The sequence below is a fragment of the Bos indicus x Bos taurus genome, chromosome 4, assembly GCF_003369695.1.
Source record: "Bos indicus x Bos taurus breed Angus x Brahman F1 hybrid chromosome 4, Bos_hybrid_MaternalHap_v2.0, whole genome shotgun sequence".
In the NCBI taxonomy this organism is placed as follows: Eukaryota; Metazoa; Chordata; class Mammalia; order Artiodactyla; family Bovidae; genus Bos; species Bos indicus x Bos taurus.
Window position 1 is genome coordinate 53,449,102 of NC_040079.1, and position 13,334 is coordinate 53,462,435.

Consider the following 13,334-nt stretch of genomic DNA (forward strand, 5'->3'; position numbering starts at 1 on the left):
GAAATCTTTCTTCAGGGAAGCAGTGTGGTTGGTGGTGTGGTTGAAAAAGCAGAGAGATGATCCTAAGTTCAGATCCTGGCCCTGGCACTCATTAGCTGTGTGATTTCCATATGTAAAATAAAGGATATAGATTGTACAGGGTTCTTACAAAGATTAGCTGGGATAAAATACGTTAAAGAATCAGCATGCAAGCAAACCATAAATGTTAACCCCCTTCATTTTTAGAAAATGTTCACGAATACAAAGGAAATCTCTACATAAAGGTGAATGGGACATAGGTAAAGAAAGTGTGTGGAGATGAGATATAAACAGGATGATGAGCTGCTCCGCCAGGCTGGCCATGTGCCAACAAAGACTGTGCAAGCAGCATGCGTGCAAGTCATTCTTAGCACTCCACGGGAAGAGACTGGATCACTGTGAATGAGAAAGTTTGAGCTTTTCTCAAACTGTTCTCCTCTCACCATTCCCTGACTTGATGGGATTATTCGTCCTCAAGATAGCCCAAGAAGATATGTGCTTCTTCAAGCATTAAAGTGATTTGGTTCTTGAAACATAATTGAAGAGTCCATGAACTGAAAGAATGCATGCCTGTTTTTTCACTCGCTCGCCTCAGCTCTGTGTATGTGTGTGACTGTGTGCACGCATGTGTTTGTGCATGAGTATAATGTGCAAGTGAGCATGTCATGGTGCAGCTTTTCACGAGCAATTCTTTTGCAGTTAGCTCTGAGGGCAGCTCCATCCTATGAAGATTTTGTGGCTGCATTAACCATTAAGGAAGGCGACCACCAGAAGGCAGCTTTCAGTGTTGGGATGCAGAGGGACCTCAGCCTTTACCTCCCCGCCATGGAGAAGCAGCTGGCGATACTGGACACTTTATACGAGGTCCACGGACTGGAGTCTGACGAGGTGGTATGACATCTGCAGGGTAGCGCTGCCTCCTCACTTCAGGGAATAAAGTTTGCTAAAGTGTTTTGTTGCCCGACTTAAATTTCCAGCAGCAGCTCCAGCCCTCTCCAGTCTCTTACTTGGAGAAAGGAGAGGGGAAGGAAAAGCCTAGTGCTTTTATATATAATTTTTTCAATGCTGTATGTTTTGTGTGTTTAAAAATCAAGGTGCTATATATTTAGTTCAAAAGGCCTCATGGAAAAACAAATTGTAGCTGTTATATAGATGTGAACAGCAAGTTATAAGAGCAGATTTGACAATGAATTTGTTAGTATTATGTTTTGTTTTTAGCTTTTAGTTTTAATGGGCCACCCAAACCCAAGCTGAAAATGAGCAATTTTCTGTATCAAGGACTATAACTCATAGCCATTATTTCAGTCAACTTAGAATTAGTCTAAAATTTTCAAGGAGTTAAGCCCCTCTGTTGAAGCTATTGAAAATGTAGAGTTTGCTATTCCTAGGTGTTCTGCAGAGAATTCTCTTCTCTGTGGCTCCATGGGCCAGAAGAACCTGTGTATTAAACACATCCGGTACACTGGTGACCAAGCAGTGCCATCTCTGAAGAGATGAGTGGTATGGCCTTGCATCGAGCCGGAGGATAGTATGGGAGAGGTGGGTGGGTCATCTGAGGTGACCCCTGTGCAGTACACACCCTTCGCCGCCTACTTTCCCCTGCATCATCTCAGTTGGACATCACAGCAAAACCATGGTATTCAGGGATTATTATTAAACTTCATAAGTAAGGTTTAGAGGTCAAGGGATAGGCTCAGTCACACAGCTGCTAAATGGAGGAACCACGTGATTTCCATGTGTGACCTGGACCACATCAAAATTACATGGAAAGCTTGTTTGAAAATTAAATTCCCAGGCCTTACCTTGACCTGAAGAACCAGAATTGTGGGAGTAGGACTCAGGATAATAAACCTTGAGTTTGAATAAGTTTTACAAGGTATTCTTGTGCAACAGGGTTGAAGAACTATGAGATTAAATTCTAGTTTATGGAATTCCCAGTCTTCTGCATGAACTAAATGTTTGTATCCTTTCTTGGAAAGAGGAGAAGGCTATCATTGAAGTGAAGTAGTTAAAAGGAGAGTGAGACGTGGAGCGAGTTTACTCAGCAGCTTTCTTAACCGAACATGCAGACCTTGGTGTTGTCCCCGGGGGCCGCAGTTCCGAATGTGCTCTCTGACCAGTCTTGGCTTAATCACCAATGGTGCAGAGCAAGCTAAATGCAGCTGCTTATCTGTCTCAAGAGCTTTGGGACCATGTCACAGTTTAAAAGTGGGATTTTTAAGTCTTTCATGAAACAACCCGAAGAGTGTGATGTGATGCCAGGACTGTGGCCTCAGTCCCTCAGTAAGTCAGCCTGCCAGGAGTGGGCGTGGGAGAGAGGCCACGGGTGCCTTCTGTGCCAGAGGCTATTCGCTTAAAGTCGCTGGAAGGAAAGGTCCAGCACGAGCTAGCTCCCCGGCTGTAAGTGGTGTTCCTTTGAGGGGCCCAGGGGATGCTGCTCCGAGGGCAAAGAGAACCCTCTCCTTGGGTGAGAGGTTGCTGTGGGGAAGGGTACTGATTTGGTCTTTTTGTCTGTCTTTAAACAAACGAGTGGGCAGTTAACGTAGCTCAAATTATTGAATTGGGTACTCTGCACAATAAGGACTTGTGGAAAATGCTTAAACTTTAGAAAAACAGCATCGGATATTTTAAAGCTGGAGAGAGAAACAGTGCTGAAGTGACATTGATTCTTTCATATTTTAGCACTTGCTGTTGGCAGCTGCCAAGGCATGTGTGTTGTCTCCTCCACTCCCACAAGTAATTAGCGTGCATCTCCTTCTCTGGCTAGTGTGGGCATGATAGCAGGACTCGGGGATAATTTAGACTTCCTGCCCTTCACAGAGCCTCCTAAAGGCAAGGAAAAAGCCACCTGCCTTTGCTTTACGTTGAGTGAATGCACATCAGCTATTGTGCCATCAGGTGGGGAGGCTACCTGGAGACTGTAAGTGTTGTGAAGCATGACCATTTTGAGCAAATGCTGGTGCTTCCTGTCACCTCAGGTGAACTGCTATGGTCCCTGGCAGAGGTGGGCTCACGGAATATACCTCAGATTTTCCACCAAGGCTCTGAATACACACAAAAAGAAAGCTGCTCAACATAACCATTTCACATTTATATAGGTACTGCCTTGGTATATATGATCCAGTTTTCTGGAGAAGATTTCATATTATCTGGGATCTTTGATCAGAGAAGCTTGAGTAACTTGAATAAGTCACATTATCTACTCAACACTTTTCCAGCCCTGCAGAAAGGGAGTAATGTTTTTCAATAGATATTTTCCTTACTGGAGCATGTTAAGTTTACCTGAGATGCATAAAGCTCTGGAAATTGAACTATCATCATACTAGATGATAAATTCAGTTTGACCTGAAGCTTGGCACAGTCAGAGCTTTATCCTGGAACTATACTATTTGCTTCTCCATTTTACTTAAAATCACAATTTGTGCTAATTTGCATTTACTATCTAAGAAGAGGACAAAGAGAAAAGAGAGTTAAGGCTTTCTCTTCAGAATCCTCCCAAGATTCCTGGGGCTTCCAAGCTTTCTTTCATTCTGACAGAGGAGATGGGAAAATGGTATTATGTTTGTTGGTGGAGTAATCACCTTGCTCAAACATTTTTAGGATTCCCTTTCTAGATTAACCTTTAGAGAGATCTTGAAGGAAAATAAAAGGTAATGTGTCTTCTAGGTATCATTAGAAGCTAATAAGTAGCATTTGCACAATCTCTCACAAGGTACTTTGATACATATAATTTCATTCATGTCTATACTTCTTCCCACGGCAGAAGCCAGGCCTTACACTTAGGAGGGATTAACGTGTGTTTGTCTAACTGAACAAAACAAAATCCTTTCAATGATGGCAATTTTTTCTCCTTTGAAAGCAAATTTGATTCATTATATCTAATCTTGGCAAAAATGCTAAGTTAGAGGGGGTACCTTTTGGGGAAGAAACCACCTTGTGTCTATGAAGTGCAGATGATTTTCTCATCACCTCTTGATCCAGCTCTACAGGAAGTTTAGAAGTGGGGCTCTTGGAATGTTGAGCACACCTATGCCCAGGAAATTGACTTTGAAAGGCAGCATTTGTTAGGATGAATAAGTAGTGACTTCAGGGGCCTTGTTATCATTATTTGTGTGTCATTCTGAATATAAATCCTCCCCAAATATCATATTCCATGATGAGGGATCTCCTTTTCTAATTGTTGTGAATAGTGCCCTCATCAGAGTACCAAATCCATCCCTTTTTAAACTGTTTTGCTCCATTCTTCAGCAGCAGCTTTCTAGCACATGTGGAGCATCTGGCACAGGCCTAGCCAGGGTCAGGTGCCCAGCCTATAAGCATTCTCTCTTAGTCTGCAAGAGCTTCTTAAAGAACCCCTGTCCCAATGTATAGCTGTGAAGCAGGTGACCATATGGTGTGTACCATCTAGGAAAAGTGATATGTTATTAGATAAATGCTGCTGGAAAGATTTGCAGTCTTCTCTTTTTTATTATTAATTACACACACACACACACATATCCATCCCTAAAGTTAATGCTTTTAGTTTTCTATTTTCGGAAAAGTGTTTTTAAGTAGGAAAAGCTTGTGGTAGGGACCAATAAATAAATTACACTTTTCTTTATTAAATTTGAAGTAAACTAAAAGAGCTGAAGCAAGAGGTATCTTATTAAAGAAACCAAATCTGATGGTGAAAAATCAGAAGAAATATCATTTAAGTCAGTAAAGAAAGTCAGAGGGTTATGAGCAATACAAGATGCGATTTTGGGAGCTTTCTGGAAGAAAACTGTTCTTAGGTTTTTTTCCTACTAAATGACCGTGTACTGTAGAAGTTAGTTCCATGATGGTACATTTCTGAATCCCTTGCTTCTGATTTTAGTTGTTTTTTTTTGTTTTTTTTTTTAATAATTATTCAGCTTTCCTGTCTTCATGTTTGATTTCTTTTTTTTTTAAGTGAACCTTTAAAATTTTTTTTAGATTTAGAATTCATGGGTACAGTACATTCTAAGCCATTGTTCTGTTAGCTGAGCTCACGTGTTTTGTCTTGGAATGCCTGACTTCCATGCTCTTTGTGATCTGGTGGAGTCTGTACATGAGCTTCAGTGTCAACAGCAACCCATGTCCCTATGACATGCATGTAGAGTGCTTTACCTGGAAACACGCTCTGCTTCCGGGCAGCCCTTCATTGTCTGCAGTTGCTTACTCAGGGGTTCATAATAATGACATAAAAATCCCCACTAGCTGTCTAATAGTATTTTAAGACTGCTTATCTATTAATAGGGTGTAAGGGTCCTTTCAGCAATTCCATGAGCATACTGTTCACTGGACCTCCTCTGGAAATGCCCCCAGACCTGTCCTGGCACAGGCAGTAGCCTGCGTACAGAGGCCATCTGCACGATTTCTCATCGCACTGCTGCCTCAGGGCACTTGGAAGTGACCCTCAGCAGTACAGTTGACACAAGCATTGATCCTTCTTCTGCACTGTTTCTGTATAACCTTTCATTTCAAAAGGAAAAAACATAGCACTACTCTGCGGAGCAGAAGTTTTCCAAATTCTTTGGTTACCCTTTTTAATCAGTTCTCTTTCAGAGTGAACACATGTTCTCAGCTACACTATGTGAGAACACAAGAAAGAGACCTTGCTTGTTCTAAGCACTAGACTTTCTATTTTATGTATTTTAAAGTCCGATCGTATTTCCTCCCAGACTTTGTAAACAGAAACCACTCTGGGATGGTTGGTACCCCTAGCAAAGCTGATCTCATCCACAGATTCCCACATATCTGTGTCTATTTATAGGTGTATTATGGAGTCAGTTGTGACAAGAAGGGTGATCTGGAAGTAATTCTGTTGCTTCCCAGAAGGCTAATGAGCCAGTCTCGTGGCATGTTTGATGCGTGAGTCCCCGGTGTCATGACAATTTCACTAGAATGTCAGTAAGCAGCCCAACTACCTCATGTGAAATTGGCTGTGGACAATCTGTGTCAGATGAGACATGTGTTAAGGTTGATTTAATCTGGTTAATAGAATGGACAACATAATGTCTCTGTAAAGAAGAAACACATTAGACCAGACGCCAAAGGCTACTATGTACATAGATTTCCTTGGATTGCTTTTTAAAGTCAGTGTTTAATTCTGCCCCCAGTATTCTCATCTCAGTTGGTTGTGATTTCATGGATCCATGCACTTTGAATATCTGTCACATGCAGTCCTATGTTACTTGTTCTTGTCCTTCAACATTTTGAGTGAGCATCATAATGACAGTAGAAAGAAAGTGACTGGTGGTTTGTTGATTCCTTAATTTTAATGGACATTTACTTAGAATATAATGTGTTGGAGCCTTTAAGGATCAACTGGATAAATGAGAATTTCATGTTTAGGTTTCATGTAAAACTCTGTCCAAGTTCATACTCTGTATTTTGTGGGAAGGGGGAACAAGGGAGGGATTTACTTTTTTTGCAAAAGTATTTGAAAACATTTGTCAGATTTTATATTCATTAGTTATAATAAACTTATTTTTCAAGTATTTTATCAAGTGCTTCTCTGGAAGATTTTTGTGTGGGGTTTTGTTTAGTGAATATACCAGTAATAAGTATCATTTACTGGAACACATACTACTTGCCAGGCATCATCCCAAGCTCTTTACAGATATTAATTCACTTAATCCTCCTAATCAGCTTTTAGGGCCAGTACTGTTATTAACCTGAAGTTACAGATGGGAAAACTGAGGCACAGTTGGGGAATCCCCTGGTCTTAGATCCCACAGCTGATGAGTAGAGCCAGGCTACACACTCAGGCAGCCTAGCTCCAAAATCTTTATAACAAACCACTTAGACCTAAACAAAAAATAATTTTGAAGCATCAAATGGCCACTACAATGGCATTGCCCAGGGTATTCTAAGCAGGCTAGAAAGACCAGCTGCTGTCACAGGTGGCTGTGTTCTTCAGCCTGGTTTAATTCTGTTTTCAGAGAAACCACAAATGCAGACCAAAGAGAGGAATTTGCTGTGCAAAATGTTTGAGTTGCTGTTTGGTTAATTAGTTTACATGCAAAGCAGATACTTCTTTTTGTCTAAATCAGTTGGTGCTAAGGTAAGGTTGCACTTGTCAGGTGTTCACTCTCATATACTTGCTGGTGGATGTTAGGATGCCTGCAGATAGATGGGTGCATGTGGCTGGCACTGGAGTGCAACCCTGTCCACACCACCTCCTCAGGGAAGCTTCCCGCCTGTGCCCACTTGAGGCCTCCTCTCCAGCCACCTCTTTACATGAGCTGGGCTGTTTAGAATTGGGACAGGGAGGTTTGAAGGCAGAGAGAGAGAAACCAGCGAAGTGTGGTAGTGTTGGAGCAAAAGGGTCCTGTGGAGTCTGAGCTGGGGTAGCCATGCTGGGTCACGTGGAAGAGAAGGGAGAAGAGAAGGCCAATGGGGAAGGAAAGGATGATGCAGGCGCACTAGAAGCAGGGATGAGGAATTAGATAGTCACCAGGCACCAGCAAAACTCTGTTGAAGGCCAACTTTCCCTTTCCCACTTCTAGCTCCTGCCCCAGAAGTCCTCCCCTTGAGAACTGTGTGGCTCTACAATAAGACCCCAGCCCTTTTGCTTACAGTGCTTTCAGCAGGTGTATCTAAAAGCACGTGTGTGTCTTTGTTCCACACCGAATATGGGCAAATCCACAAAAACCCAAGTAACATACACTGAAGAACCACCACCACTATCATTATTTTCACAGTGTAAAGTGGAAATGCCCATCCAGACCTGAAGTCAGTTTATGTGGGTTCTGCTTATTCCAAGTTATGTGCAATTCCCCTACAAAACTCCAGGAGCCTTTTTGTAATAGCTTTGTTCTTATCATAAGCATCAGTTCTGCCAAAGATGGTGGTATAACCAGGTGACTACCTCCTGCCTTCTCCCATACCTGCTGGGAGTAGAATGCTCAGAGAGTGTGAAGAATCAACTGCTCCACGCTGGGGTACTTGGAAACCATGACAATACAAGCTTCCTGGAGGATGAACCAAGGTGGGTTCAAGAGACCATGTTTGGACATCTGTCCTGATTTCTAGCAGACAGGGGAGTAAAGCTGCTTTGTGCTAATTTTAGGAACCAGCTGAGGAAAAGCAACAACTGCTGCTTCCTATTCTTCCAGAATCTGCGAATATGGGTACGTTTTCTACCTGTTTTATTACCTTCTGCAAGAACATGAATACACTTGCAAGATCTATGCTTAGTGGCTGCAGTGGAGGAAACTCAAAGAGCAACAAGGAAGAGAACCATCCTACAGTTAATATTTTTATTCTCACATTCTCATGGGTAGCTTAGAGATGTCCAAGACCCTTTTTATGAGCATACATATACATGTGTCTGTATCCATTCACACAGACACATCTTGACCATTGTCATCACCATCGTTCCAGAAGCACACAGTGGAGAGGTGCGTTTGGAGCAAGGATGGCTTGCTTTGATAAGAATTGATGAGTGTTGATGGTCTGACATCAGCATTGAGATCACAGTGACTGGTTTACTCTGTAAACACATTTCCTTCCTCAGAGAACAGGGCTGTCACTTCTATGCAAACACTGAGTGTGACCAATGTGAGGGCTTTTTGCTTTGACTTGACAGTCCAAGTTGTTGTTGAAAAGTTTTTGGATGTTTTAAGGGTCAGGCCCTGGCTCAGAGGCCTTCATGAGATCACCTTAGACATTCCCCTGACCTTTGTGCTTCATTGTCCAAATCTCTTCCCCTGGCTTTTGTGAGTCACTGGGGGAGATGGATGATTCTCTGCCTGCTGCTACTGCTGCTAAGTCGCTTCAGTCGTGTCCAACTCTGCGATCCCATAGATGGCAGCCCACCAGGCTCCCCCATCCCTGGGATTCTCCAGGCAAGAACACTGGAGTGGGTTGCCATTTCCTTCTCCAGTGCATGGAAGTGGGAAGTGAAAAGTGAAAGTGAAGTCACTCAGTCATGTCGGACTCTTAGCGACCCCATGGACTGGAGCCTACCAGGCTCCTCCGTCCTTGGGATTTTCCAGGCAAGATTCCTGGAGTGGGGTGCCATTGCCTTCTCCGGATTCTCTGCCTAGTTCTTCCTAATTTAGACCTAGTTCATTTCCCTTGCTAAATTAACTCATCTCCAGGCTTCAGAGAGCAGCCTCCATGCAGACAGCCCTGAAATTACACTTCAGGTGCAGGGTGCTCACATGGATTGTGGCCTTGGAGCTCCTATCCAGACCCACCTACCTCCTGATCATCAACCCTTAGATACCCTACCTTCATCTGAAACCTCAGTTCCAGATGTTGCTCCTTAAGCTTTGTCATCTAAGTCAGTGACACCACCATTATTCTAGTCTCTGAGGCAAGAAATTCAAACATCCTAAACTCCTCCCTCACTTCTTGACTCAATTTGTTACACTCCCAGTGGCTACAGCCTTGATCTCTGAATTCTGAGCTCTTTCAACCTGTTACTGTCTTCCAAACCTGATCCTTGATGACTCCATGCCATGGTTCAGGTTCCTTTACAGATTTGAAATGCCCTTTCCCCTTCCTGAAAACCCAGATTGAGTCTCTTCAGAAACTATCCAGACACAATAAATCCCAACCATCAATTTCACCTCTAAACACATCCTGCACTTCTAGATAATACTGCATAAATTAGAACTTTAAAAGGATGGGAAGTGTGACTACATGGGAACTTGACTAGTTACTACTGTAGCCGCCTCCCTCACCGAATCGACCTTCACCTTCTTCACAATAGTGTGCCCAGCGCCCAACTGTGCCTTCCTGTCCATGGGGGACCCCAGAGCTGTCTTAGCAGTCGGGCCTCACCTGCAGTGGTGCTCCCTGTTTTCTCCAGGTGTGTTAGTTCTGTTATCCAGTTAGATAAAAATATTTTGAACCAAAGTCATACACATATCTTCAATTCCTTCTGCTTCCTTGGCTGCTCACGTAATATTCTGACCACTCAGAGTATAAATAATTTATGTTTTTTAAAAATATTTTGCCTTTGTTAATACAGGTATAAAATGTTTTGTAACTGGTACTTATGTGTATCAAATTATGAACAATCAGAAGGCAAAATCTGGCTCATAGTTCTCAACCCTGTTTAGTCCTTCCATCTGAGTCATTAAAAAGAATTTACAAACAAATGACTAAAAACACTGATATATAGGCCCCTCCCAGACCACTTAAATCAATCTGTAGAATGCAGCCTTTCACTTGTGTTGCTAAAACCTCCCCAATGATTCTAATAGGCAGCCAAATTGAGAACTCCAGAACTGCTGGTTTAGGCCTTTAAAATTGTGCTTTGGGGTCTTTTAGGATAAATAAGGCCAGATCACAGAACCTCCATCCCCTAAAGCCTAACAAAATGAACTACCAAAATAAAAATTTAACCAGTAAAAAATTTCACCAGCGATGAAACGAAAGGAGCCCAATCTTGTCACTATGCCCTAAACTTAGAAATATAATTGCCAAAAAAAAGACCACGTTTTCTGGCAAGAATGAGAAGAGTTCCTGATGCTGCCCCTATTGGGGAAATTTGCAAAATCCAGAATTTTCCTTAAAATCTCAGATTTTGGAAAGAAGATTGGAGAGTTGGGCACTTTCTCTGAGTGGGGCTAGTCTGTGTGTGTGTGTGTGTGTGTGTGTTTGTGTGTTTAGGGAGAGGGGGTTTTGCTGAGGAAAGATGGGTGAACAAGAGACAGGAGCAAGCAGCCCATTCCTAATTTAAGGAAAAACCCACATCCCAAGGGTCTTTTGTCTTCCGTGACAAGAGTAGTTATCTCTCCTCCATTTGGAGTTCATGGTGCTGCAGGACTTACTGTAACCAGCAGAGGGCAGAGCAGAGCCCAGCTCCTCCAACAAAAGCCTGTATACACAGCTCTTCCTCCCTCCCCCATACAGATGCACACGGACAGGCAGGGCTCGGGTTTGGCTGGTACACACTCGTGTGACTGTGCTGACTGTTACAATATCGAAATGCTTCTATGCTGCTGCTGCTGCTAAGTTGCTTCACTCGTGTCCGACTCTGCGCGACCCCGTAGACGGAAGCCCACCAGGCTTCCCTGTCCCTGGGATTCTCCAGGCAAGAACACTGGAGTGGGTTGCCATTTCCTTCTCCAATGCATGAAAGTGAAAAGTGAAAGGGAAGTCGCTCAGTCGTGTCCGACTCTTAGCGACCCCATGGACTACAGTCTACCAGGCTCCTCCATCCATGGGATTTTCCAGGCAAGAGTACTGGAGTGGGGTGCCATTGCCTTCTCCAACCAGGAAGTAAATAACCACTATCTGAAGTGTCTCCACTTTGACTCCAGCTCCTCTCATGAGAACGATCCAACTCCAGACCACCCCACAGTCTACTATCTAAAGGGGCAACGTGGTCTAACAAGGCCCCTGCTGCAGAACTGTGGTCAACCTCTTTCCTGCTTATTCAATGTCTGTGTCATGCTAGTTATGAAATACTTTTAATATCATCCGTGAAGAAAAGTATATAGCACACAAGCACACAGGGGAAGAGAAAGAGTTGTCAGATGAGATGGAAATAGCCAAGTAGAATACACCAACACTGTGTCAGAGCAAATAAATGGTCTGAACAGACCTACCTACCTTAAGCATGAGCATATGTAAATAAAATGACCTGGTAACCACATAAATATGCTACAGGCAGCAAAGGCAACAGAGTGGGGAGCAGAGGAAACTAATAAGAATTTACCTAAGAGACACAAGTTCCTACAGGTGTATTGTATTCTCAAAGAACATGAATTCAGTAAAATGGTTCAGTCGCTCAGTTGTGTCTGACTCTTTGCAACTCCATGGACTGCAGCATAGCTTTGACTAGATGGACCTTTGTTGGCAAAGTAATGTCTCTGCTTTTCAATATGCTGTCTAGGTTGGTTATAGCTTTGCTGCCAAGGAGCAAGTGTCTTTTAATTTCATGGCTGCAGTCACCATCTGCAGTGATTTTGGAGCCCAAGAAAATAAAAGTCTGCCACTGTTTCCATTGGTTCCCCATCTATTTGCCATGATGTGATGGGACTGGAATGTTGAGTTTAAGCCAGCTTTTCCACTCTCCTCTTTCACCTTCATCAAGAGGCTCTTTAGTTCCTCTTTGCTTTCTGCCATAAGGGTGGTGTCATCTGCATATCTGAGGTTATTGCTATTTCTCCTGGCAATCTTGATTCCAGCTTATGCTTCATCCAGCCTGGCATTTTGCATGATGAACTCTGCATATAAGTTAAATAAGCAGGGTGACAATATATGGCCTTGATGTACTACTTCTTTCCCAACTTGGCACCAGTCCATTGTTCATGTCTGGTTCTAACTGTTGCTTCTTGACCTGCATACAGATTTCTCAAGAATGAGATAAAAAGTCAGATTACAGAGCTAAGGAAACAACTTGGCCAAAATAGCATTATTATAGAACATATAAATAAATTAGAAATAGCAAAAAACATGGTTGAAAATGGAATTGGTAGCGTGCAAGAAAAGGCTTGAGATGATTTCACGTGAATGAAGAATTTAAAAAATAAAGATTAATTCCTGAGGGGACAATTATAGAAAGACAAAGATATTTGAACATTAACGCCCCAAAAAAGAAACTGAAAAATTCACTGAAAGATAAATAAGACAGAAATTTTTTCCTGAAATGAAGGAATGAATCTTCAGATCGAAAAACTACATATGTTCTAGAGAATCTTACAGAAAGCACTTGACCCCTAAAACATAGCTCGATGAAATTAATGAACATCAAGAATGAAGAAAGAATTCTTTGCTGATTAGGAAGGAAATCCAAAGGGTCTCAAACTTCTTTACCGCCAGATTTAGTGGCTGGAAGCCGTGGAGAAATGTTTCCAAAGTTCTGAGTGGAGAAAAAGGAGTGACTTGGTATAATTTTTAATTTATTTTTTTAAGTGAAGTATTTACAGTGTTGTGTTCATTTCTGCTACATAGCACAGTGGCTCACTTATACTTGTATACATTCTTTTTTGTATTATTTTCCATATGGCTTATCCCAGGGTATTGAATATAGTTCCCTCTGCTACGCAGTAGGACCTTGTTTATGTATCCGGTATGTAATGGCTCGCATCTGCTAGTCCTTCCCCCACACCCCTTCCCGCTTAGCAACCACAAGTCTGTCCTCTGATGTCTCTGGGTCTGTTTCTGTTTCCCAGATAGGTTCACTTGTGTCATAGTTTAGATCCCACCTGTAAGTGATGTCATGTGGTATTTGTCTTTCTCTTTCTGATTAGCTTCACTTACTCTGATAAACTCTAGTTGTATCCATGTTGCTGTAAATGGCATTATTTCATTGTTTTTTTTATAGCTGAGTAATATTCCATTATATCTGT

The 13,334-nt window shown here is 42.4% G+C and overlaps 1 protein-coding gene across 3 annotated transcripts in view; it reads left to right on the forward strand.

Annotated features, from left to right (window-relative positions):
• PLEKHA8 (pleckstrin homology domain containing A8) overlaps positions 1-13,334 on the forward strand; it is a 108,890-nt gene that overhangs the window by 60,633 nt on the left and 34,923 nt on the right. For 2 of the 3 annotated variants that reach the window (XM_027539436.1, XM_027539432.1), the window contains exon 14: positions 718-6,523. The exons of the other annotated variant lie outside the window; for it this stretch is intronic. In XM_027539436.1, the coding sequence (XP_027395237.1) occupies positions 718-915 (198 nt within the window). In that variant the 3' untranslated portion in view covers positions 916-6,523. Of the gene's footprint in view, positions 1-717; positions 6,524-13,334 lie in introns of those variants that run through there. 3 annotated transcript variants of the gene reach the window in all.